Below are 27,312 nucleotides of genomic sequence, written 5' to 3'. Positions count from 1 at the left end.
CCGACCGGTCAGGTCATTAATATGTTTATTTATTTATAAACATAAATGCATGCATCCTTAAATCAGTGTCTCTTGGGGTCATGAAAGGTGCTTAGTAAAAGCGTTGTATTCAGATATGATACGTGAATAATGTTTATTTGAGCTGACCGATCAGAGTCTATGAACCAGATAAAGAAGTCGAAACTGCTGCTCTGGCGTCTTGATCTGCACATGAAATGGAAACCTCACAATACTGTACGGAACACAAGCGGCCAGGACTAGGGCAGGGAGCGTTGTGAACGCAGCTCATGTCCGCCGCACAGCGTAAACCGCAGATGAACTTGGTCCTTTTGTGAGAGGGAGGGAGGGGCTGTGTTCAGAGAGAGAGAGAGAAGGAGAGAAACCTCTCTAGCGAATACGTCCGGTGACTACAGAAACCAATCGGGAGGATAAGCCACTCCAGTCAGCGCATCAATTGAAAACCTGACGGAAATTCGCAGGTCGATCTGTCCACACCAAAACCTTGAAAACGTTCTTCAACGTTTGGACCATCGGCGACAACATGGATGATTTCAGTATCGATCAGAAAAAGCTGCCTGGCGTCAAAGAGGGTGCGTTACGTCGTGTGATGGTGCTGTGGGTTTTCGGGGGTCTTTTCCACATTTTGAGTGTTCAGAAAGGCTCTGGCGGAAACACATCGAAGCAACAAACGACGCTTTTCTCTGAAGTGCTGTATTTGTACGCGGTTGGTTAGTTTGCTAACTGCCGCTTGGCGCTAACGTTAGGCGGCTAGCTAGCTAGCTGGGTAAGGAAGTGTGTCCAGTTTAAGACGGAGTGCCGACGTTCTGTCAGATCCTCGCACAGTGAAAGTGGCCGACAAACCCGATGTCCTACAGTCTGAAGCGGGAACACCGGGGCTTTAGCTCCGGTTTGTCTCGCTATGATGTGCTAAGTCAGCAGATGTTGCGCTGTGAACATGATTTCTTAACACCAGGGAATCGTCCGGTACGCAAGGTCTAGACATGGCCAGTTGCAGTTAGCTAGCTAGCTTTCATCTGGTAATTTAGTTCGTGCGAGAGAGGGGGATGTATGGACTCTTCTCGGGTGATTTAAAGACTCATTTTAGTGAACACAGTGGTTTATTAATCCAGTCAGAAACACGGACTGAAGCGTATGGCTAGCTGGTGAGGTCAGCAGCGCTAGTCAAGCGAGCCTGACGTCAGCAGCGAGTTACTGCGTCATAGAGGTGACGTCATAAAGGAAAACCTTGATTTTACTTTCGTGAAAAGTTTCCTAAAACTTAATCAAATGGTCCAGTAAAACACGTTTGATAGTTAATACACGTGTCATCCGGGTAAAAGCGGGCTAAAACTATCTGTGAGATGCTCGTTCATGTTGTGCTGCACGTTTGTGTAGAAAAGTTTTTTGTTTCTCGTGTGTGAGTGATTTCGTAGACATTAGGAATATATGTCCTGAAAGAATTAAGGTAAAATGTATGTGTGCTCATGCAGCAGCCTCTTTTATGATCCTTAGATCCATCATGTTGCAAAATGGAGCACGTTCAATAGGAAAAGCATCATTCATTTCTGTATTTTCCCCGCAATTTTAGAGGAGGACCACTCTCCCCAGTTGAACATTAGAGCGTGAGGTATCGATTTTCATTAAAAGCTGGCAGAGCCTTTCATGATGCATTGCTTTGTGGGTTTTTCTTTTTTAAGACCTTCTGTGGCTTGTCAGTACTGTTCTTGTAAGGCAGTCCATATGTGGGTTTGACAGGCTGTTTGTGAAATATCTCTACACAATAATACGTGGTAAAATGTGGCTTGCCAAAGCATATTTACCCTGTGGAGGTTTCACACACGCTGTCCTACGTGGGCTGCGTGTGTCCCACAGTGCAACACATGGCTGTAACAAATTCTTTGTCCAACAGAGTCCTACAATTTTGACGGTTGCGCTGACACAATGATAAAATACAGCTTCACAAAGCCAATGCAGTTCATTTGTTTGTTTGTTAGCTAATGTATCCCCACCCATCATAATCCTATACTAAATGTCGTCTCATTAAAATGACCAGCAGATATGAAGCTTGTTTCTGATGTTCTTTGGAATTAGGTAACAGGATGGGTGAATATGATGGGTGAGTCATAACATTCAAAGAAAGAAATGGCTGGTCAACTTAGCTCATCTCCAGCCTCCAGGGATGGGATCAATGTGGGTTATAGTTTCACCCATTGTTCTGATTCTGCATTGTTTTGCTGTTAGTTTCCGTATGTGCCGGTAAGTTTTAGGCGGCCCGATGGATGATGATCATCGTCACGATGGATGAACGTGGCTGAGCTGTTCCTCCCACGGCATAAACCTACGCCTGTCACAAAATGCTATCTTCTGTTTTTTTAAGAGGTTTTGGACCTGTTGCGAAAACTGATGAGCAGGCCATAGTCCCTGAAATATATCTGCTTGGGTACAAGAAAGCTTGGACGGGAATGGTTCTGACCACTAACCGCGATCGACTTCACCGACAGATATAATATTCTAGAGCTAAGGGTTCTTAAATTCTGTTTGGCAAACAGCTGTCTGCGGCGAGAGAGTGAGGCGGTCTAGCCTCGTCCAGTCACATTCCTGCACGCCTGTTACTGTTTATTTTCTGTGACGACCATTGAAGGTTAAAAACAGCTGTTTGCACAGCTACTGGAGCTGAGGCGGGAAGAGTGTGCAGACGCACAAAACCGTGTGAGATTAAATGATCATCACAGTAAAAGCTAGAGCTTCCTAATATTGTTGGAGTTAGGACATACGCTAGTCTTTTTGGCCTCCTTCCCTATGAACAGCATCCTTTACTTGTATAGCTCTAAATGGCTTGTTTTGTAAATGTTGATTCCTGTAAAGCATAGCATACACCTATTAATGCAGGACTATTGCTGCTTGAATTCAAGGTTCAGGTTGAGTGCTTCAATGCCCTTGTATATGTTCTCCTTAAATCAGGGACATGGCTGAACTGATTATCCCAGCTGGTTCAGCACATAGCGTAACTTTTGGGTGGCACTGTGTAATGTAAAATATCTTATCATGACCTACGAAAACTGGCACTTTTATGGCCTGCATATCGCCAGTGCACGTTTTGCAATATTTGCTTGTTTTGAAGCTCAGTACATCGTAAACTGCACCATAGTTGGAAAGGGTTAGGATTCCTGTGCATGCGTGGTGTCCTGTCAGTGGGGGCATATGAGTGACATCAGCTGAGGTCTCTGTGGTGGTCGTGTTGGATTAATTCTGTGATATTTTCTAAATTTGCACAGCACCAGCTTGCTGTTATGGTTTCAGTTCCTCACTTCTTAGAATCGGTTCTCTGTCTTGGTTTGAATATTCTGGTGACGTGGCCCACAAGAGATGAAAATGGACAGTAAAAAAAACTGAAATAATTTAAAAGATAAAACTAAGATTAACTGTGACTGTCTAACCTTTAACAAGCATCAGGCTTGAGTTGCACACTTTTGTGCATAAAGATGCAAGACATCTTTGTGTGTGTGTGTGTGTGTGTGTGTGTGTGTGTGTGTGTGTGTGTGTGTTCTGATTAGGGATGCCCTGATTCCGATATTAATATCTGTATCGGTCCCGATATTGGAAAACATTCTAGATCGGGTATCGGTAACAATTTGACCGATCCATAAAAACAGATCTATTCAGTTTAATTCTATGCTTGTAAAGCTTTTCGGAGTTAGTTCAACCTTAAATACCCATTCTGTCCCGGATAGAAGTGAATTTGGACAGTTAACAGGCAAGTGAAACATGAAGCACACAGAGGAGAGGTGAATTGCTGACTCGTACTCGCACTGGTGGTATTCCACTTAGTCCGTTTATTTGCTGGTTGACCAAAATAAACCTGGGCTCCAGCACTACTTGACTGTTTATACATGAACGCAATGAATGCGTTAGCCTACTTACAGAAATAAAATAAAGATAAAATAAAGAGCAGTGGTCTGAGTCGGTCTATGGCAGAAAGCTAAAAAAACAACAATATTCCATACGCACACTCAACTCGCTCCCTTAAAGAGACAGTGCACATATTTCTGGCCGTTACATGCTTTGTGCTCTGCGTGATGTCTGCGCTAGCAAACTAGCCGCATAGGTATTGCTGTTTCTCTTATTTCATCTCAATTTTTGAACCATTTCAAAGGTTTCTTGCAGTTAATTTTTTTCATGTTTGACCAAAGTTGTGAACCTATTGTTTTTGTCAGTTTCAGGTTCTTTGGTATTATTTATTTTACATTCAATGTTATATTCATAATTGCACTGACTGAATAAATGCAAGTTGTTGTGTTTTTACATGTTTTTATGTGTGTTTAAGTGTGCTATACTGGTGCAGAGTTTTCAATAAACTTGTAATTCAGTATGTCTGTTTTAAAAAAAAAAATGTTTTAAGTCGATTCAGCACTGTTTTACTCTATCGGATCGGTATCGGCCGATACTAAGCCTCAGATATCTGAATCGGTATTGGAAGTGGAAAATGTGAATCGGTGCATCCCTAGTTCTAATTAATTAAGCCATCACACTAGACATGTGCTTCATCTTTGTATGTTTTAAACTGAGGTTGATCAAACATTATTACCATCATTATGGTAGTTATGATAAATAGTGTAAGTAACCTTTGTATACCAGGTGAGTGATTTTGTTAAGTATTATTAAGGTTCTCTTGGGGAGACAGACTAGGGTATTAGGATAGAGAAGGACATTTTGTTGCCAGTTGCGTTTTTGAGTATTCAGTTTTGGAACAAAACTTTGTGATTTTAAAAGAAATACTGTAGAAGAGTGGAACGTTTTCCTAAACGCCTCTTCTGGTGTTGGCATAAGGAGGCCATTGTCCTTGGCTCTGTCGGATTCCTTTCTAAGTGCTTTTGTCTGAGTCTTTGGGTTTAGTTAGCCCGGCCATCAGCACCAGATGTAGGAATGTTTACTCACAGCTCTTTAATTAATCATGGCTTATTGTATAACCCTCTCCCAAGCCTTAACAAGCTCCTGTCCAATCAGCATGACACACATACTAACTTGTAGTACCAGGAACAAACATTAATAATGACATCCAATGGACAAACCAACCAGTCTATATATATATATATATATATATATATATATATATATATATATATATATATATATATAAACATTTGCATGGCTGATTATAATATTGTAGTTGTTGAGGAAGGAACATCCCTGCCTCATGCATGCAAGATGCCATTGAGGTTTGAGTCCTCAGTCTTGCAGGGAAAAACAAGTTGGGCTCGGGGCAACAGCACACATTGAATATGTCAGGCTGGCGATGCTGGCCTCCTAGTGCTGCTTAATGGCCCTGGGCGAGGGTATCGCGGCCTGCGCCGGTGACGTCTGGTGGGGGGAATTCTGGGAGATGCTGGCAGCACCTGGAGAGCAACAGCCCCCATGATGTCGTAGTGACGTAGCTGCAATGCACTTTCTCAGAAATGGATCTGCTGATGGCAGCACAGTTGTTCATTGTAAACACTCATTTGCTGTGTATGTGTGTGTGAGATAGCATGTGTCTGTCAGACTGGGTGTGTCTGTAAATATAGTCATGTGAAAATGAACAAATTGCCACTTTTTTTCACTACTAATTTAGTTTCTTTATTTTAAATAGAATCATTTGCTGTAATAAATTAAAAGTTGCAGATCATATCTTGGTAAACAAAATGAGATATATTGATGGAGTATTTGTAATAGCAAGCTCTGAAGAATAAAAAATTGTAATTACCCTTCTTTTTTGTATATCCTAGATACATTCATATTGAATTGCTACTGTTTCGATACTGTTTTTAAACTAAAATTGCATTTTATTGTGACCATCTTCTTTCAAAAAGCAAACGAACATGGAGAGGAGAAAAGGAGCCAGTACTGTGTGACGCAGGGAGTAAAAGTACTGTGTGACCCAGAGAGTAAAAGTACTGTGTGATCCAGTGAGTAAAAGTACTGTGTGATCCAGAGAGTAAAAGTACTGTGTGTTTTCTCTGCTCACAGTGTGTCGGGACTTCGCTGTGTTGGAGGATCACTGTCTGGCCCACAACCTACAAGAACAGGAAAGTAAGAACTTAAGTGAATTTCAGTGAACACTGTTTTAAAATAGTAAATAAAATAAATCTGTTTAGAGTGGCATTCTTTTTGTTAGTAGGCGATACCCTGGTAGTTACAGACAGGCCTGGTGCTGGGAATCTCATTCAGGACAATCAACAGTTATGAGTGTGGCGCATATGCTATGCATTTGACGTTTCTGAGCTCCTCTGATCAGATGTCATGCGAATACTCAGAAGAGTGGTGTTGCTTTGTAATACTAGTAAAAATCCTTGGGACCTGTGAGAGAGCTGGTGTGGTCAGGACAGTGTCTCTGGTCCTCGCACATGCGGTTTTGGACTCGACACCGCGGGGAACGCTTGTTACGGGCGGCTATCTATTTACTGGCTGTGGGGTCATGAGGATGTGGGCAGCACCTTGTAACCAGCAGTGGTCTCAGCTTTTCGTGACGGGACTGGATGAGTTCGTCACGTCGGCAGAAAGCTGGCAGTCATGGTAAAACCAGGAAACGCAGCAGTGTTAAGATACCCTTGATTATATTCAGCTGTCAGTCAATAGCAGTGCTGGAGGCCTTACTCCAGTATAAAGTGTGATGTGTGCTTTTAGTCATGTCATCTGTTCAGAGTTGGTCCCCTCTGCTCCTGGGGGCTGCTTGGACAGATATTAATAAAACCAAATAGCTAGGTAGTTTGTTGTTTACCTGCCGTATTTCTGACGTATTAGAATAAACGTGGCGGCTCTGCTGTGGCGGGTGTGAGGGATCACAGGGATCATTTAGTTAAAAATAGATATTTTAGAGAGTGAACATGATTCAAGTTGCACTTCCTCTCTTTGTTGGCCGTTCTAAAAACTTCCACAAAGCATCGAACAAAAGTTTCGGAGAACATGCCAGCGTCTCACTTCTGTTTGTCATTGAGACTCTGCACATTTTCATCACAAAGCAGTGCTGCTCGCGGTGCTCCGGGCTGCACTGAAGGCCACGCGGGTGCGGGTGCACACGTGGTCTGCTGACCCCCTGTCCGGGCCACATCTCCTGCCTCAGGGCACTTTAACTGAGCTGACCCTTCACCAGTTCTATCGGGTGTGTCGCAGCGTGACTCCACACACGACTGTGCAGGAATGCAGCCTGACCGCTTCTCAGGATTCTGTAACAAAGGGACAACGATGTTGTCGGGCGCTGATGAAATAATGGAAGATGATATGGATATTGGAACATGTAGCAGCGTGTTGGGTTGAACTGACTTCATCTGTGCATGTTTAGGACGTGTGGTGTGTCTTCTCGAGTTCCTTTGATTACCACCGGTCACACTATAGCTTATGGGTTTATTAATATTGTGAGGATGTAGTATATGGGCAGAGTCGTGCTGGGTTGGGGTGACGCCTATATTGTGATGATGTAGTATATGGGCGGGGTCATGCTGGGTTGGGGTGACGCCCATATTAAGAGCTGGTTGTACAACGTCACAATAGTGACTGCTTGGTGTGACATTTGACGTGACCTTGGGAGGGAATGCGACTGACCTAGCTAGGACTTCCAGTTAGAAATTATGCCGGTTATGGTTGAATTAGTTCCACAAAACTTATTTAATAACTAATTATTTAATGTAATCTATGTCTCTCTCTCTCTCTCTCTCTCTCTCTCTCTCATATAAATCACTCTCTCATATAAATCTATTCTGAATCCAAGAACAGCACATTCAAACAAATGTTTCTTAAATATCCATTTCTATTCAGCAGTCTCTGCTTCCCCTTTGAACTTCACGTTCATCAGTCTCACAGAAAACAGAATGCATTGTTGCTTTCTCCAGTTCCATTAAATCTCTGTCATTTCTGTGTCGCCTGTCCAGTCGAGAGCCACCTGGCCTCCAACGTCCACAAGAGCCGTCTGGTGCAGCAGGACCTCCGGGTGGCCAAGCGTCTGCAAGAGGAGGAGGATAAACGGGCCAAAGCCCAGAATCGTCGACAGCACCAACACATGTGAGCCACGCCCACCATGTGACACGCCCCTGAGGTGGAGTCACCTCCGGCAAGGCCCCGCCCCTCCGATGCATTGACTCGTGCTACATGCTGTGCACTAGAATTATGCCGCCATATTTGATATACTGATTCAATATGGAAGAAAAATCTGTCTGGTTTTTTTTTCCACATGGTGCTTGTGAGAGTCGTACCGATTAGTGCTGGGAATGTAGACAGTTGCACCTGTTCTTGATATGTATCTGTATCTCGATATGTGCTTGTTGTGCATTCTGAATGACGTAGAAATGAGTTACGATTGTTGTACTCTGGCTCCTGTACTTCTCTGTTGCCGGGTGTAATTGGGCTATTGGGGAGTCTTCCCTTGTTGGTATGATTGAATGTAGAAGATTTTTGTCACACCCAGGTCAGAGATATTTTGGATTCTCGTGGGGCCTTCTGAAGAGGCCTTCTCTGCTGGGTAGTGTCATGTGGTAACATCACTCCTAGTCTGAACTTCTCCAAAATCTTGATTGGGAGAGCCGGTGCTACAGTCTTCACGGGCCCTGACTTTACCGTGACCCCAGTAGCAGAGCACCAGGCATGTGTGAGCAGTGGCCTGGTTTTCTTTCATCTTCGCCATCTCCAGGGAGACACTGACAGCTTTTAATTACCTCAGAGGATGATTCTGTGAAATCTCAGCGGAGTTTGAGTGAGACTCTCCTACCCCACCGCGGGCGAAGTGGGCCCGAGTTCGGCTTTAGCGTGCGGCTAAGAGTGTGCGGGATGGAAGGGAATTATTGAGCATGGCCTCTGATCGATTTTAAGCATTTGAGGAACGTAGGCGGCGTTCTCTATTGTAATCACATTGGTAAAAACTCCTTTGGGTTTTGCGAGTTGTGTAAGTGTTGTGTTGTGATCTACTGTCTCTGAGGTGTGTGTTTGTTGATGTGTTGTTTCCTATGTCCAGCGAGCGCATCGACAATGAAATGGCACAGGAGATGCATGAGCAGCTGATCTGGCAGGTGGAACAACAGAGACAGCAAGAGGAGAGAGACGAGGTACACACACACACACACATATTTACACACACATACACACCCACACATACACACACTCATATACACACACACACACACACACATATATACACGCACACACACATATACACACACAAACATATACACACACACATATACATACACAAACATATACACACACATACACACACATATACACACACGCACATACATACATATACACACACGCACATACATACATATACACACACACATACATATACACACGCACACACACATATACACACACATACGCACACACACATATACACACACACACATGCATGCGCATGCACACACACGCATATATACACACACGCACACATACATATACACATATACATACACACACACACATATACATATATACACACACATACATATACACACACACACACACGCACACATATACACACACACATATACACACACACACACACATACATACACACGCGCACACCAGAGATGCTCACAAGTCATTTTTTGCAAGTCCAAGTCAAGTCTCAAGTCTTTGACCTCAAGTCCAAGTCAAGTCTCAAGTCTTTGTTCTCAAGTCCAAGTCAAGTCCCAAATATTTGAGTGACGCTGTAGTCGCAAATCACTGTATAGTTGTAATGGTCTTTTATGACACTTCCGATGTATAATAGCTTAAACTAGTTAATGAAGAAATGCAATTTTTAAAAGTGCGCACGCACACACAAATGTTTTCCAGATAAATTTTGTATCCGTATTTTTCTCCAAAAAGTATTTTTCTTACAAAACTGACATTTTTCTGGATACAATATTCTCTTCTTTCAGTAGAACATCTGCTATATTTTGTTCTAAAAGATAAAGGAGGGCTGTGAAATTAAAAAATCACATTTTAACTATATATATATGAAAGGTCTGCATATAAAGAAAATAGCAACCAAATTATTGATTATAAAATAAAAATTAAAAACAGAATTCAAATTTTACAATAATAATGATTCTGACATAAAAAGCCCTGCAGCAACAACTATTTGTCTCCTAATGAACTGGATCAAACACAATCTATTTGAACTTCAAGGTGTCTTTCAGTTTCCAATACAAGGAAACTGTTTATGCAACTAACGCATTACATTTTTAAAAGATCAGGATTGACAGGGTACTTGCACTTAGCCTGGCTCGGTGAGGGCACATTATGAGGCCTCCATGACTGAACACCCTCTATACTGGTGCACTGGTGGGAAGTCAATACCAATATTGCAATATTGCTAATAACCTTTCAGGCAGTGACTAACCTTTCCGGGTGGGTTTTCATGTGGCGAATAAAATTAGATGTGGTGGAACCAGCGTCCTGTATTTTTATGCCACACACGCTGCAGTTTGCTGCTCTTCTATTTGCTACTTGTACTTGTTTTGTACCCAAAACTTATTATGAATGGTGGAACAGAAGCGAGCGTCCTCACCAGCGCCGCCATGATCGAGATGTTTTGCGCCAGGTTTGAGGTGTGCGGAGTCGCGCGCAACGGTCACTTGCGAAATACTTGACGCGCCGCAACCGTCGAAAATGTTAACGTCAGCGGGAAGTTTCATTGTCAAATGAAACACAAAAGAACATTACAAATAAAAGATTGTTCACGAGTCTCAAATCACGAGTCCAAGTCGAGTCGCAAGTCTTTTGAATGCAAGTCAAAGTCGAGTCTGAAGTCACTGTATATGCGACTTAAGTGCAACTCGAGTCCGAGTCCCCATCTCTGGCGCACACATACACACACATACACACACAAACAAACACACACACATACATACACACACACACAAACATATATACACACACATATACATATACACATACACACGCACACACATACATATACACACATATGCATGCGCACACACACACACACACACATGCATGTGCACACACACACATACATATACTCACACACATACATATACTCACATACACACACACACATACATACATACACACACACATACATACATACACACACACATACATACATACACACACATACATGCATGTGCATGCACACACACGCACACACATGCATGCACACAAACACACGCACACACATACATGTACACATACACACACACATACACAAACATACACACACATACATACACACATACACATACATATACACACGCACACACACACACATATATATATATATACTAGGCCTGTGTTGAAAAAATCGATTTTCCGATTCAGAATCGATTCGCATATGATGATCTGATTATCGATTCGTACGTCCAAAGATCGATTTTTTAGTGAACATTTACCCCCGCCTCGTCACTGAATTCACGCAGGCGTGCTCGGTCTAACTAACTGTAAAACGACTTGGCGTCGGACAGTGCCGGTAACGACGATAGTCATATCGGAAATATAAAAACAGAAGGACAGTTTATCCAGTGTCAGTGACTATTTACAGTCCGTGTCACTGACCGTTTACCCAGTGTTTTTACAGTTTAAAAAAAGTTTAAAATGTTCTTGTAACGTTGGGCGCAAGGCGATGGACGAGACAGAATCCTTTGCACTTTCCAAATCGTTACGTTTATTACGCAGACAGCGCACATAAAACACGTTTACATAGAACATGTGTCACTCAAACGACGACGAGCACAGGACGCTGCGCGAGCGCAAATTAAATAGACAAACCACATCAACCCCACGTGATTACGAGACGAGCCACAGGTGAGGACTATCACAAGACGCACCCACACCCACGGAGATACACCGACGTAGACGATTAGACGCAGACGACGTTAACACGCCCAAAACGGAGGGGTCGGGGACCGTAACGTGAGAGTTCTGTTCTTATATTCTCACTTTAAAGAAAAATACATGTTTATATTTTATACTTTCAGTTTATTAAGTGTGAGCACTTTTAAAATAAAAATGCATTTGGTAGCAACAGCTTTTGGATGAATTCTTAATTATTTCAATCATAATAATAATGCACTGGTTAGTGTCCCAGTAGGAGCCCACTGTTGCAGATATAGACACCTCAAAGATGTCCTCTGTTTATTGTCCTGGATTACCTTTCTTGAAGGTAGATTTATGATGACCCTTTTCACCAGTCTTCCAGCCATCAGTAACTACCAACTACCAGTAACTATTTGCTGATTAATATCGATATAATACTAGTTTTAACATGTTGCTTCTGTACACAGTCAGGAAACAGCTCAAATACATTTTTAATAACACTAAACCCCGAATTGGATCGAATCGGATCGAATCGATTAAATCAGATTAAATCGAAAAAAATCGATTCTTAATCTTCAGAATCGGAATCGGATCGATTCTTGGAATTTGAATCAATACCCAGCCCTAATATATACACACACACGCGCGCATATGCATGCGCATGCACACACACATGCATGCACACACACGCACACATACATATACATACACGCATATGCATGCGCATGGACACACACACACACACACACACACACACACACACACACACACACACATGCATGCACACACATACACACACACACACGCACATATACACTCGCACGCACGCACACACACACACACACCCAAAAATATACACACACACACACACACACATACATACACACACATATACATATATACACACTAAGGATGTATATCTTCACCACTAAGGTAGATTCGATACACATCTCGATACACTGCCACCGATACGATATAACTGCAATACTCTGAAACCCCTTGTCGATACGATGCGATATCACTCCTGTTCACGATATGATGCGATTCAAAAATGATTTGATAACGATATGACTTATTATTCGGTTTGATATGTGATCATTCGATACAGTTAGTTGAAGTTTGAGGATGTATTGGCCTAACCCATCAGTTTTCTTAACTCAATAGCACAGTTCTATTTTACTCTCTAACAATTTAAGGGATGTATGCATCTGGTTGTTTTCAATGGAGCAAAACCAATACATAATATAAAAAATGCATAATTCAGTATATTCAGACAGAGCATTAATTTATTCAACTGAATTATTCAGTTATTTTCTCCATCTATATTTATACAAAATGTTTAAAACATAAGATGAACAGTTTTTAAAAGTACTGTATTAACAATGTACATAGTGAAAATTATGATCTGCAACACTACTGTCTGCTAGACTTACGAGGGGGTAGCGGCCGCAGAGATGTCCACACCGTGCCGTCTTTTCATGTGTGTCGCCAGGTTCGTTGTGCTACTAACGTATTTGATAGACCCACGGCATTGTTTGCAGATTTTGTGCGTCTTGTCAAGTTGACCACCTTGCTTTAAAAACCTGAAATATTGCCACACGTATGATTTTTGTGTCTTTTTTGGTGCACTAAATATCTCTTTGTCGTTGCTAATGCTCTCGTTTCCCTTCATCTTTGTTGTGTACGTCTGCGTGCTTGCGTCAGTAGCCGAGGACACGATGGTGCATTTATGTTGCCTCGAAAAAAAAGAAATCAATAAAAATTACAAATATGTTGCCTCTGAAAATATGTTAGAATAAGGAATAGATACTGGAAAACAAAACACCCGATTTAACCATGGTATTTGCCAATACAAAAAGGCTAGAGGAGATGCACCGTAAATTCGCCCGCAAATTAAACCCAATGCACGTTGAATCTACCGGTGCAGTCGAATCACAGACATGTGTGCCGAATCACCGATGTGAATCGGTGAATCTTCCCATACCTAATCAGTGATGGCTAAGTTACCTTGAGAAAGTAATCCGATTACTGATTACTCCTTTTAAAAGTAACTTAGTTACGTTACATATTACTTGATTTTAAAAGTAACTACGTTAGATTACAAGTTACTTTAGTAGTTACATTCAGCAGCAAAATAAAATTTTCCAATACTCACTTTATTGGAAGTGCATTTTTAACAGTAACAATGTATTGAAGCAGGTTCGGTAACCGAGGCAGAAACTGCTTAATCCAAAAATCCCGAGGAGGGAAACTTTATTGATAACGCAACCCTGGCAACCGGGCAACCCCCCCCCAGTGTCACTTAAAGGGCAAGACTCTCCTGACATTACGTTTGTGTAGCTGCGCGGTATTATTTGTAAATTTATTTGTAAACGTAATACAAGCGAACTGGGGTGGATTTCCCGAAACGTTCGTAGCGCCAAGTACTTCGTAACCTCGTATGAAACGTACGAGGTTAAGAAGTACTTAGCGCTACGAACGTTTCGGGAAACCCACCCCTGTTCAGTCAGACAGCTTGTGAAACGAAATACCATTACAATTTCAAGCATTTTAAAGTAGGCGACGTTAGTCAAAATTCCAGCACTTTTCAAACGTGGAACACAGTGCAACATTAAAATTCTTCAGGTAAATGTTCCTTCCCCTGTTTTTGAGGGGTGTTTCTTTATACTACCTACCATATATCGTTACGGGAGGACACTGCAAAAAATGACTTCTAAAACGCGCTCGCGCTCTCACAGGGTCGCGCGCAGCGTGCGGAGTCGAGCGCTACGGTCAGACGCAAAAGTAGAACTGAGCCAAGAAGAAAGCAAAAATATATATTTTTACTAGGGAAAATAAAAATAGTAACGCACAGTTATTTGGATAAGTAACTTTAATCTGATTACTGGACTGGAAATAGTAGCGCGTTATATTACTCGTTACCGAAAAAAGTGGTAAGATTAGAGTAACGCGTTACTAAGTAACGCGCTACTGACATCACTGTACCTAATACACACACATATACACACACACATATACATATACACACACACACACAAACATACACACGCACGCACACACATACATGCACACACACACACACGCATACACATACATAGGCACACACATACACACGCATATGCATGCGCATGCACACACACACACATATACACATACACTTATACACATGCACACACACACACATATATATACACGCATATGCATGCGCGTGCACACACACACGCATATGCATGCACACACATGAACCCACAAACATACACACACACGCGCATATGCATGCGCATGCACACACACACACACACACACACACATACATATATACACGCACGCATATACACACACACACACACACGCATATGCATGCGCATGCACAAACACGCATGCATGCACATACACACACACACACATGCATACACGCATGCATGCATACACATACACGCATGCACTCATTCACTCACACACACCACGCCACCTAGCACTACTACTTCTCATACATTGGTGCTCAGACAGATTTTTCTTTCATAGCGTGATTTAACGTGGGCCATCGCTGTGTGTGTGTGTGTGTGTGTGTGTGTGTGTGTGTGTGTGTGTGTGTGTGTGTGTGTGTGTGTGTGTGTACGTGCGGTGCGTGCTGTCCTGTCCGCTGTGGCTAGGTCATCGCCCGTAAGCTGCAGGAGAGGGAGATGAAGGAGGAACGGAAGCGGCAGAAGCAGATGGAGGCCGAGCTGGAGGAGCCGTACTACGAAGACAAAGCAGGTCTGAGTGCTGCCCTCTAGTGGTGCTGCACATAAACACCGTTTACTTCCTCTCCAGATCTCTGTTTAGGAGGGGCGGTGCCTCATACACACACACACACACACACACACACACACGCACGCAGAGCTTCTGCACAGAAACCAGAGGAACCTTGGCATGTGGTTGATCTTTGGGTCTGACTGTAGAAGTGCACTGACCACAATCCTCTCACTGTCTTCTAAGACACACCCAGGAACTTCTAATAGGACGTTGGCTGTGGCGCTACGGCAACAGAGGACGAAGGGAAACTGGAAAGGCCATTTTTTATCGTGTTGTCCTGACTGGCGGCGTGCAGCAGTGAACACACGGTGCAGCGTCACACTGCAGCTTGTGGGTTCTTCTTAACACAAGGGTTGTCTCACGTTCCACCTCGACATTGAAAAAAACAAAACAAACTAAACCGGAAGGATGGTTTATGGTGTAATGGCATAATCAGTTCGCCAATATGCTATGGCAACTTGCGGTTGAGAGAGAGAAGTAGAGAAGCCCTTGTGGGAAGGATGATGCCTCTCCTCCTTTACCAACCCTCTTCCCAGGGACCCTGCTGGGCTGTGCGGCAGGGTGTAGTGTCGCTGCATCCACCCGGTAGGGCCTCCGCTTGCTGTGCCTCAGCCTCGGCTAACAGCGCCAAACCGGAAAAGCCGGCCGGGGCTTTTATCGGCTTTCCTCGGCCCCGCCCCGGTGCGGACGCCGTCTCCTGCGCTCGCGCTGCCGTCTGTTTGCTCTCTTGCGCAAGCCTCTGCTTCTCCCGGGCTGCGACCCGGATTCCCAACGCGCCGCGCGCCGCCTCTCGGCCCGTACGAGCCGCCACCTCGCCGTGCGCACACTCCCTGTGCGGAGGGCTGAACGGAAAATTGAAAAAGTGAGAGAAAGCTCACACGCTGCTCTCTCTCTCTCCGTCTTCCGTTCTCAGGACACGCCTCTGTAAATAGGCGCCGATAAGCTCGAAACATACAGGAAATAACTGCCCTATCTTCCCTATTTAACAACATATCTTGGGCGCGTATCTGCATTGCCATGTGCAAACAACTGCAGAGCAACTGCTGATCCCACAGCCACATGCAGTATCACAGCATGCAGCATCCCAGCATGCACTGCGGCTCCTCGTTGCCATTGCAGCCAGGTCAGGAGCTGCGGCACACTGGTGTAAACATCGAGGTTTGAAACTCGTAGGACTAGCCATCTCCACTCACCGGTCAGTGATCGTTTTGATTGGCACGGAGCACCGAAATTATGGGGGGGGGGGAATAAAATGCCCTGTGCATTTGTCAGTGTCTTCTAATGGACTTCCGAGGGGTATCAGTGCTAGAAAATGGCCTACAATGTTGGCCCTGCCCACCCCCGTTTCTGATCTGGATAGAATCAGGCATGAAAATCTGTCACCTTTCGGCGAAATTCGCCGTTTTGAAGTTGAAAAGGGTGACCTGCGTGAATCGTGTAGATCCGATGAGTTTTTTGTTGGGGGGGGGGGGGGGGGGGGGTCGGGAGATTATATTTTAATTATCATATTGACTTAATAAGCAAACAGAGCACTTCCGAAATTGGCTATTTCAATGACAGTGGCCAGCAGTTTCCGCCCAGAACCTTCATAGAGGCCAAATTGCGTTTCAATCATACCAACGTTCTTCATTCGTGTTATTCATTTACTGCTAAGCGGGACGAGAAGCAGGACCTAGTGCTACACCGCGGACAAGTCAGAAGAACGTACATTTACCACTACATTTACCAGATCGTACATTTACCACTACATTTACCAGATCGTACATTTTTAATTGGGTGGATTTATTTGGGTTATTAATGGTTTCAATCGTTTTCATATTTTGAGGTAAAACAAAGTTACTGCCGTTCGCTACAGCGTTGAACACTGTCAGATCTAACCACAAGCTCTTGTGATAATAGGCCCATCTATCTACCTATTTAAGTTCGCGTCAACCCCGTGTAGTTAACGGTGACATAAAATAAGAAACAAGATTTTTTTCTAGTGTGTCTGTAGTTGTAACTGGTGAATCCAGGGACGTGTGAGGATCACATTCGCACCAGGGCTGAAAAGGTTGAAGATGAAGTTGTAAACTCTTGTCGTTTGAGTCTACCCTGTGTTTTAGCTCATGTTAGAAAATAAAAACACGTAGCTAAACCTGGTATTTTTACAATAATTTTCGCCGCTGATGTATGTATTGGTTCATTAAGACGTAATGGTTTTGACTGAGCCATCCGGAATGGCGAAAGCGGCTTCTTGCGTTTACGGATTGCGTTTACATTGAATCCATTGACATGACAGTCAAAAAAAATTTTTTTTATGGATTTTACTATATTTTACGGAGCCCGTAAGGTGACATCATGTAAAAAATAAATAAATAACGCGTGGCCACGACTTATTAACGCGTGGGAACGAGATACTAACGTCGCCTTTCGAGCTCCGTAATATTTGGCATCACCTGTCGCTGTATCCCCGTACACCAGCAGCCACCCACAACCCCCCCCCCCCGTCGCAGTATACCCATGACGTCACATGTCAACGCCCCGTCGCCGTATCCCCATGACGTCACATGCCCCGCCCCCCCGGTCTTCTCACCTTTTTAACCCCTGACCCATTTTCATGCCTGTAGAATATGCACTGGTTCATTATCATGCTTTGAAAGGTCCCACATTTCATTGAATTTCATTCATTGTTCAATGGCCTCAGATGGCTGCACCCTTTAATGATAATGACTAACCTCAAAGGGCAGACGAAACTTTGGACATTTAACACTTTTCATTCCCCTTTTCTGTTTATTCTATCTCCTTGGATATGAGGTACTGCGTTGTTTATACTGCGGATATACTGTCTATGCTTTTAGGTACACGCAAACACGCTCTGTCAGCTCAATGTCGCACCTTGTCCTCTGAGAGTACTTGCACTCGAACGCCACAGTCTACAGCCGATAAACAAGACACACACACACACACACACGTTCTGCACCTGTGCAAAAGGAAACCACTGCTTCTTGTAACGAGTATGTACAACATTTTGAGTGACTCTGGCTTCTTCTTGAGCTACTTTCCATAAAATGACATACGATAACCTCAACCTCAACTTTGCACCTGTTCGCTTGTTAACAGAACTGCTTTCCATGTCAAAAAATATTGGAAATGCTTAACATACGTGGCAAAAAATATTAGCATAGCATTCTGCATCAGTAGATTAAACCACATTACCAAACCAAAAAAAAAAACATTACCTTATGTGGTTCGTTTCAGTTCAAGTTCAAATTTGGATCAAACAGCCAGCTAGTAAGCTCTCGCTCAAGGCCAACAACCAACGTAACGGCACCGACGTAACGGCACCGACTACGGGCGACAGTCGGTCACAGGTGCCGTCCAACGGCCTGACGCCTGGTCAGCTCAGTGTGTCCACAGTATAACAGTTGTGGTTGTGAGCACAGTGCAGTGTTGTAGCACATTGGTGTTCCACATCATTCCCTCATAAAAGGCTCCTCTCTCATGAGCTCTTTGTTTGTTAATGAAAGGTGTTTGTGTTGTTTTTGTTGGGCCACCAAACCAATTGTTTTGTGGTAAGCTCACACTGACTTGCTCTGCGACTAATTGGCTATTTTGATTTTGATATAACCTAAGCAGACTACTTCTAGACGTTTGCCTAGGGCATCACCCCGTGAACGCTCTTATTAGATGTCCCTAAAAGAATATTTTTAATCGCTGGACAAATCACTTCGTTGCGGAGCATTTGCAATTATGTCAGCCAATTATGTTCAGGTCATGTATTTTGATATTTTTTATATTTGTTTATTTTAATCTTTTGCTTTTCATTTTACACACCAATTCTCTCTCACCTACACCTGCTCTTAAGCAGTGTCACGACCCCCATCAGACCTCCGTGTGCAGGATGCAGGCTTTGATTCACCAGTGTACAGCAACAGAGAACGGCACGATTTAAGCCAAGGCCGATCTCCGGATCTCCGCTCTCCGAAGCTGGACCAGATGAGAGGCCGGAACGGCCATGGCAGTCCTCACAGACACGCTGAACATCACCCTGCAGAAACCAGTCGAACAAGAGCCCCAGAAATCTATAACGCCAGTGATACTAGAGGGAGACATGACACTAAGGGCAGAAGGCCTGAGTACTACCCCTCGGAGGGTAAGGCTAAATACTCCGAGGAATACTTGTCTGAGAGAAGCAGGCACGTTGAGGCAGAATATACCGAACGTTGGAGACACAAAAAGTCCCAGGACCAGTTGGGGGAGCCTTATGACCAGGAACCAGTAGCATCCACAAAGGAGAGATCCAATAGGGGTGATGCAGTTGAGGTGGACAAGATGTTGGACAGAGAGAGAGACAGGGCCAGGAGGAGGGACGGAGACAGAGAAAGGGAAAGGGACGGAAGGAGGACCAGGGATGAGGTGCGATATCGGGATGAAGACAGGAGTCAAACTCAGCCCTTGGACAAAGATGGCAGTAGAGACAGAAATGGCCACAGACACGGGAGCCGAGACGCAGAGTTGGGAAGGGAGAGGGACAAGCGTGGACAAAAGCATCGAAGTAAAGACAGAGGGCGAGACCCGGTCGACCCGGCTGATAGAGGCTGGTTGGACGATGGCCCAGAGAAGGTGGAGTTCGGCGGCAGGCAGAAGGTCTTCTCCGACTTGGATGACGTGTTTGTGGAGTCTCGGCCCAGGGCTCATTCGGGTGAAGCCAGGTCCCCGGGGCATTCATCCAGGGAACGAGGTATGGAGGAGAACCTGTGAGTGCACCGCTGCCTTTCTGCTGGGCCTTTCTGCTGTGATAACTGGTGGAGGGTCTGCTGCCAAGCTTGGTCACCGAGACCAGAACTCACTATCCTCTTTTTCTTTATTTGTTTCTGTGTGTTTGCATGTGTGGCAAATGTTTAATGGGAAATTGACCTTGTCCGACAAGAACATGGGTTCTGTTCTTCTGCGGAAAGACGCAGCATGGCACAAATCCATATCTAACCGAGAAGGGCAGCTGTGATTATGGGATGTGGTGTAAATCTGAACCTTATGACTCCTCGGTTACCTTAAATCTGAGTTGTGATCCCTCATCTGTCATTTCATAAACCCCAATTTGGATTTGCAATCACTGGGATTGTCGGTGTCTATGTGTACATCTGGGTTCACAGAAAAACCATTGAGTGAGGTCTTGATAATGAACGTGCCTCTCTGGTGCCCCCTACAGGACGAGTTGGGCGAGGAGAGTACGGGCTGAAGGAAGCGACTCAAGGCTTGGCTCAAATAGACATCCGACATCAGGAGCTCAAAGACATGGAGGTGGCACGCAAGCTGCAGGAAGAAGAGCTGAAGGTGCAAACACCTGCACCTCCCGAGTGGAAATGTATTTATTTATGTATTTAAATAAACAAATGGAAACACAGTTTTCATACACACACTATTTATTTGCTGTTCACACAGGCAAGTCATCTTGACAAACGAGCTGCTCAGGTTGCACAAGATGAGGTTAGTGGGCGAGTTTCACCGTAGCTCACCATAGTCCAAACGATGCTGATGTTAGTACTGATCAAAAGATTTAGTCTATTTATCGCCACACCGTGATGTAACACCAAGAGGCAAATCTATTTTTCATTTTCCGTCACACCCACCAACATTGTTTATTTGACCTAACCATTGAAGACTGTTGAAAAACTTTTTTTTTTCCATTACAGGAAATCGCACGACGTTTGATGGAAGAAGAAAAAAGGGAATACAAGAAGTCGAAAGAGAAACAGGCCCTAGAGAGACAGCAACGGCGAGCGGAGGGAGACTACATCCAGGTAACCCACGCCGCACACACCGCCCCACGACGGTGCTAATGATCCTGCAGTGATGGCTGACACAGTCGGGTGTGCGAATCTCCTGAGCGTCTCTGTTGTATGTTTTAGCCCACGCAGGAGGACGTGGTGCGACCCAGAACACGGGAGGAACAGGACTACCAGAGAGCTCGGAACCCCAAACCAGCCAGGTGCCAGAGCGTATGCATTACTCCTCTTGTGATGTTCGCGCTGCAGAGTTGCACGTGCTCATTGCTTTTCTCTTCATCCCAGGCCGCCTCCTCGCACCCATAACTACGAGAACGTAGACCCGGGCTACAACTATTCGGAGAACTTTTCCCCGCGCCCACCTTCCAGACCCGAAGCTGCGTACAAAGGTTTGTAGAGCATCCTAGGTGACCTGTCGCTAGCTGGTCTGTTGAGGTGAACCCACACTTTGGCTTGGACTTCTCTCTCCTCGTAGGTGCCTACTACAGACAGTGACCCAGGCCCCCTTTGCTGTCCTTTCTTGGGTTGAGCTATCTGCCCATTTCCCTCATGTTTCGAAGACGGCCATAACCTGCTGACAAGGTTCCAAAAGGAAAAGACGGACTCTTTATGAACTGATCTTTAAACTGACCTTCAAGAGGCTTTTGGTTGATTGCAGTATACCTTCACCTTTTCTTTCCCACCTTTTTTTTTGTTTGTTTGTTTTTTTCTGTTTGTGTTTTGAGGGGTTGGGTTTGGAGCTTTAAGGATTTGTCGAGAGGAAGGCTTTAACTGCTAGTTCTTTTGAATCATTTCTTTTCTATATGTGCATTGCTACTCTGACATGCTCTCTGTATAATCAGTGCTGGGAAAACAGTTTTTTTTCTGTCTTTTTTTTTATGTCTCCCCTTTTTTTGTAAGGGACAACCTTGTTTTGTTTTGTTTAAGTAAGTGGTGAATGATCAGATCCCAGTCTTCTTTATTTCCAGTACCATGAAGTAGCCCCTCCTCACCTTCCTTGAGACTGACCTGAAGCTCAGTTTCTGTTCTGTACCAGATTGCCTTCTCTCGCATTTATGAAGGATGACTGGACCGCAAAAGGGTTTGCGATATCGGTCACTTAACTTTGTTTTGGGTATTTTTTTGGGGGGGGGGTTTTTTTTGGCCTTTTGTTTTTGGGCATTGTGGGAGCGTTAAATCCACTGTTGTGCATCAAGTGTGAACGTGGGAGGCATGTTTACAGCACTGGTTCTGCCGGACGCAGGGCTACGGAATGCAGGTGTGTGGCTTGAAAAAACGGCTTTTGTGTGTTTGGGGTGGCGGTGCAGTCGTCTGTGCGTACTTCTGAGGCTCAACTGCCCAATATTAACCCTACTACATATTTGGACATTTTCATATAGACAAGAACACATCCCAGCCTTTTTTAACTTATTTTTAATTTATTTGAAGTAAAATGTGAATGAGGTCATCTTTAGACATGTTATTTCCAGAACATTACATTGTTGTGCACAAACTGACATAAATCTTAAAGAAGTATAAATCCATTTACAAACTTATCACAACCTATCAGCGATGCATTACCGCAACAACATGTAGCTCAGTACCTACCCTACCCCATAACCCCATCCTCAAACCTCCATGTAGCTCAGTACCTACCCCATAACCCCACCCTCAATCCTCCATGGAGCTTTTCCATTACCATTTCTGCACACATTCCAAACCCGTCTCAGCCATACATGGTTTTAAACAGATTGTGTCCATCTGCGTTCATCAATCGGGATCCACCCACACTGCATCGGAGAACGCTTGTGATTATGTGGACTTTATGTAGCCTCCTGTACAGCTGAAAGATGAACACCAGTTACTCTACTTTGGTATTGCATTAGTGCCTACACTAGACCAATGTCCAACGGCCAGGACTGTGTGCTCCATCATACATCCATAAACACAAAAATATTCTACTCGTCTGTCATGGTGTGAACTCTCGTCTGAATGGCATGGTCTGCAAATGGAGAAATTGAAGGGAAGTATTCTGATTAGTCCTTAGCTGCTTAAATGATGTTACTTAGTATTCAACAGATTTTCTTGTTGAATTGCATTCAGTCAAGGATTCAGTGATCTTTTTGTTTATTTATGTTATTTGTGTACTTTATGGTTGTGTCTTATCAGGAAATGTGGGGGGAGGGGGGGTCCAGGGCCTAGCCAAGATGCCTCTCAAAGATGCCCTTTGTTTTATCTGTCAGGACATGGCAGTGAAGACATTGACTGCACTTTAGAGTTTGACAGGAATATTGTGTTTTAATTATGGAAGTAATTGGCTGTCTGGGCCCTGTGCCAACAACTTTCAGGGATATAAAGTATTGCTGTAAAATAACATTTGTGTACTGTCAGCATTTTCATCTTCTGTACACAAGGGGTCTGGTTTACAAATGTCTTTTATACAGTGCTGCAAACAAGGAGCATACAGCCTCGAGAGTGCATGTAAACTTTACACTCAAAGTGAGCAGGTCACTCCAGTGCCCACCAATGTTCTACAATCAGCTGCTGTGTATGTCTTGTGGTGAGTGTATCTTGCACATTCTTTCATAGCTTTCACTGGCCAATTGAGTATGATTTTATGTAAATATTAAATAAATGACTTTTAAATAATCTCTTTTTTATACCAAGATTCAGCTATTGCATTGTATAATTTTGATCTGCCTGTGTAAACCTGATATTGGTAAACATAATTTGTTGATTTTTTCCAAATCAAAACTGCAATGCTAGAATGAATGAGGAAGTGTGGAAGCCAAGCAATACCTTGGCGTAGGCTGGTTTACCTGCATGCCTTAGATGGCTCTGTGCATGTGCTAACTCACACCCCCCAGACAAATAATAAGCTTTGCATTTACTTCCATAACTTCGTGCTGCCATCTAAAGGCTGCGAGAAGAATGGCTCGCAGACTCGTGTTCAGAAGACTGGAATACACACCGAGCTAGTGAATTGGTCGCTTCAACATCGCAGTCTTTGATTACACACTTTAATCATCCATGCCATTGAACTGCACGGCAGACGCAAGCCAAATGGACTGTGTTTAACCGATTAAAAAATCTCCAAGATTGCAGAAACCCCTGGGATGAGTGGTGAAACCACTTCAAGATGATACAAGTGCAGTCTCCCTGACTCACTACGCCATGAAGGTGTCTCACCAGGGCGTGACATCATTCCAAGAAACGGAAGTAGCGCTGAGTGTCTGCTGCGCCCACTACCAGAAACTATGACTGAAACTCATGTGTCTATTTCAGCCACGGTTCCCAGCGGAGTGTGCAGCAGTGTCTGCGACGTTAACCTTTCTGTTGTCACCTGCAAGCATGAGGGGTTTTATTGAAATGAAGCAATGACTTTTTATTCAGCTGCTACAAGTCATATTGGTTTAAGCTTCTAAAATGTTAAACAAGTATGCGCAAGAGTCGACAATGTATGAAATGCAAGAAAAATAAATTTAAGCAAATGTCTAGTGCAAGATGAAAACGGCACGACACTGTTTTATTCCTGGTTGACAACTGCTATATACACTGTGGCAACATTACGAACGTCCTTTATTAATTTTATTTGATATTCACTCTACAAAGGTCCATGCAGGGTTGCGTCACCTAACTTTTTTTCCATCCCAAGTTTTATGCTACGATAATGAAGCACTGACATAGGAGCCAACAGCATTTGCACTGAGGTCAGTTAGGCTGCAGTAGGTATCTTCACCTGTCTCCAGGTATCTTCACCTGTCTCCAAACGCTGACTGACGCACTTCATCAGGTCCACGGAGCTGCGTGCTGCATATTTCATACAGTCCTTGGCATGTTTCTCCACTGCCTTGCTCGCTAAAGCATTGGGCAGCTTTTAACCTCCAAGTGTATAACTCGTGCCATTTCATCAACCGAGAGCCCCGCTTATAAGTCCCGTGATATTATAACTGTTGAACTTTCTAAAATGGCTGGAAAAGCGCAATAAATACGAATGCTGCATGTTATAACAGCACCTAAAATGACCCAAAGGTCTTACCTGACACATGTGTTGACGAGCAGTCCCAAACGTCCAACGCAGTTCAGGTTGAAAGACAGACCTACACGCCCATCCCGTCTTACACTTCTTCAGTTTCAGGTGACCATTTTAAAACCTTGTTTTTTTGTCTCTTTGCAGGCTGTAAGGTAAATGAGCGACGCTTTCTCCTGTAGGTAGAGCACCTGTGCTTCTGCCTGCTGTAACCTTCGCTTTTAATTCAAGCAATTGACTTGTTCTGCTCCCCCAGGAGCCTTGGGCACATCTTCAGGAAAAACCGGTAGAGGAGGTCACCAGGGTGTGTCGGCCAAGCCTTCATTACATTTGAGAAAGGTTGAAAAATACATGTGAAAACGCACATCAACCAATACGATAAAACAGAGTAGACAATAACCTATTACTATATATCGTATAGATTTGGGAATGCAAAATTCAAATGAAGTCTTGCATTTAAATTTTAAAAAGCCACTGGCTCGTTGGCTCACAGTAGGTATGCTTTCCAAATAATTCAACTTACCATTATCTTTGCCTTTGTCTTTATATATATATATATATATATATATATATATATATATATATATATAATTACACATTTCCTGCAATTTCCTTCGGGACCAATAAAGTGTTACCTTTTCTTATTTTATCTTTTATATATCTCCGAAACTCAAAACCTGTTTGGTTGTTAAAGTTTTGCAGACGTGCCTGTACAATATTGTACTTATACGAAAAATAAAAAGGCCTAAATTCCTCACCCATTTCTTATTTTTGCTGTGTTAAGTGTCACTGCAGTTGAACTGAAGAGTTCGACCTATTCTACACCACTTAAGTATAACCACTGCCTCATTTGGGGCTGTATAATTGTCTAAACCACCAAGACAAAAGCTTCCACGGGCTAAAAGTACGTTTTCAAACCCGCAGTCAATGAATTAATGTAGGTTTGATAAAAAAAAGTCAACGTTCACTGTGCACTGTAAAAATAGGCTGGCCGTTGTGCCCCGGGCTCTCCTTCCCCGTGTCGGAATGACATCAGACAGGTTTGAGACTGGCAGGCTGTAGGCACAAGTACACAGACTGGTAGTAAAGTCGTGTTTAGTACCAAACCCTCAACTAAACCAGCTCTGAACTGTAACGTTAGTGCGAAGTGTGAGGTGAAGACTTGTGTGTGTTCCAGGTCCATCTTAGATCCAATTCATCCCCACCCCATCTTATCTGCTGCGGATAATACGTTTTAATAAGATTTTTTTGTAACATTTAAAATAAGGTATTTGTTTAACACGCATTAAATATAAGATTGTCAGAAAACGAAGCAGACAAGCATGGCTTATTTAGAACTGCGCTTTAAAATTGGTATTTGTATGCAGTCAAAGTCTAAATCGGCCACTAGATGGCAGACTTTGAGTGTAAAAAGCATCCAGGGCAGAGTTACCAACGTCCCTTTCTCGTGATACCGCACTGCAGAGTTTAGTTCCAACTCCAATCTCCTGATCTAATTAATGCATCAGGAACGTTTTAAAATTAGCGACAGGACTGCTAGATTAGGGACGTGATTAATCGTACGGATATTAGAAGAGAAGCAAAATCTTGAGATATCGATCACTAATCAAACTTTGTATGAATATTGTCATGTGTATGCCAATATTTTTTATGAAAACAGTCATACATATATCCTACTAGATCCTTTACATTTCTAATTTGTTTTTGCTTTATTTATTTTTTTTATAAAAAGCTGGTATGTTTTTAAACCCCATGTGTATACAGTAGAGGCTTTAACCACTCTCATATCTATACATGCTTTTTTGTTTGTTTTGTTTTGTGAAAAGAGAAATGCTTCTCATGGGTAGGGACGGAGCAAACGGGGAGGGAGTTGTCAGAGGATATACGATATTAAAATATGCTACACATGCTATGACATCCCAGAAGACCCCCACTTTTGCATGATACACCCCTGCTCAT

General features: G+C 43.5%; 1 protein-coding gene and 1 long non-coding RNA gene across 5 annotated transcripts; one reads left to right on the top strand and one right to left on the bottom strand.

Moving 5' to 3' along the window:
• Positions 1-24,848, top strand: ccdc50a (coiled-coil domain containing 50a). Of its 4 annotated transcripts, XR_013134517.1 has the most exons (13): positions 1-590; positions 6,004-6,066; positions 7,902-8,031; positions 8,978-9,068; positions 15,438-15,540; positions 19,424-20,299; positions 20,768-20,892; positions 21,001-21,045; positions 21,252-21,359; positions 21,468-21,547; positions 21,630-21,733; positions 21,820-23,883; positions 24,243-24,845. XR_013134517.1 is itself a non-coding variant. In XM_077024574.1 (12 exons), the coding sequence occupies exons 1-12, from the start codon at positions 542-544 to the stop codon at positions 21,837-21,839; spliced, it is 1,794 nt and encodes a 597-aa protein (XP_076880689.1). In that variant the 5' UTR covers positions 1-541; the 3' UTR covers positions 21,840-24,847. The 4 variants fall into 4 exon arrangements, 3 of the variants coding, with proteins under 3 accessions (XP_076880689.1, XP_076880690.1, XP_076880691.1); XM_077024574.1 differs by having other exon boundaries at positions 21,820-24,847; XM_077024575.1 differs by having other exon boundaries at positions 6-590; positions 19,427-20,299; positions 21,820-24,846.
• Positions 24,078-25,556, bottom strand: LOC143528727 (uncharacterized). Its single transcript, XR_013134519.1, has 2 exons — positions 25,363-25,556; positions 24,078-24,666 (listed from the first exon to the last, which is right to left on the bottom strand). It is a non-coding gene; the product is annotated as an uncharacterized LOC143528727 (long non-coding RNA).
• Positions 25,557-27,312: the final 1,756 nt, after the last annotated feature.

The sequence above is a fragment of the Brachyhypopomus gauderio genome, chromosome 12, assembly GCF_052324685.1.
Source record: "Brachyhypopomus gauderio isolate BG-103 chromosome 12, BGAUD_0.2, whole genome shotgun sequence".
Taxonomy (NCBI): Eukaryota; Metazoa; Chordata; class Actinopteri; order Gymnotiformes; family Hypopomidae; genus Brachyhypopomus; species Brachyhypopomus gauderio.
Note: the sequence above shows the minus strand (reverse complement) of the source record. Positions and strands in the feature narration are given on the sequence as shown.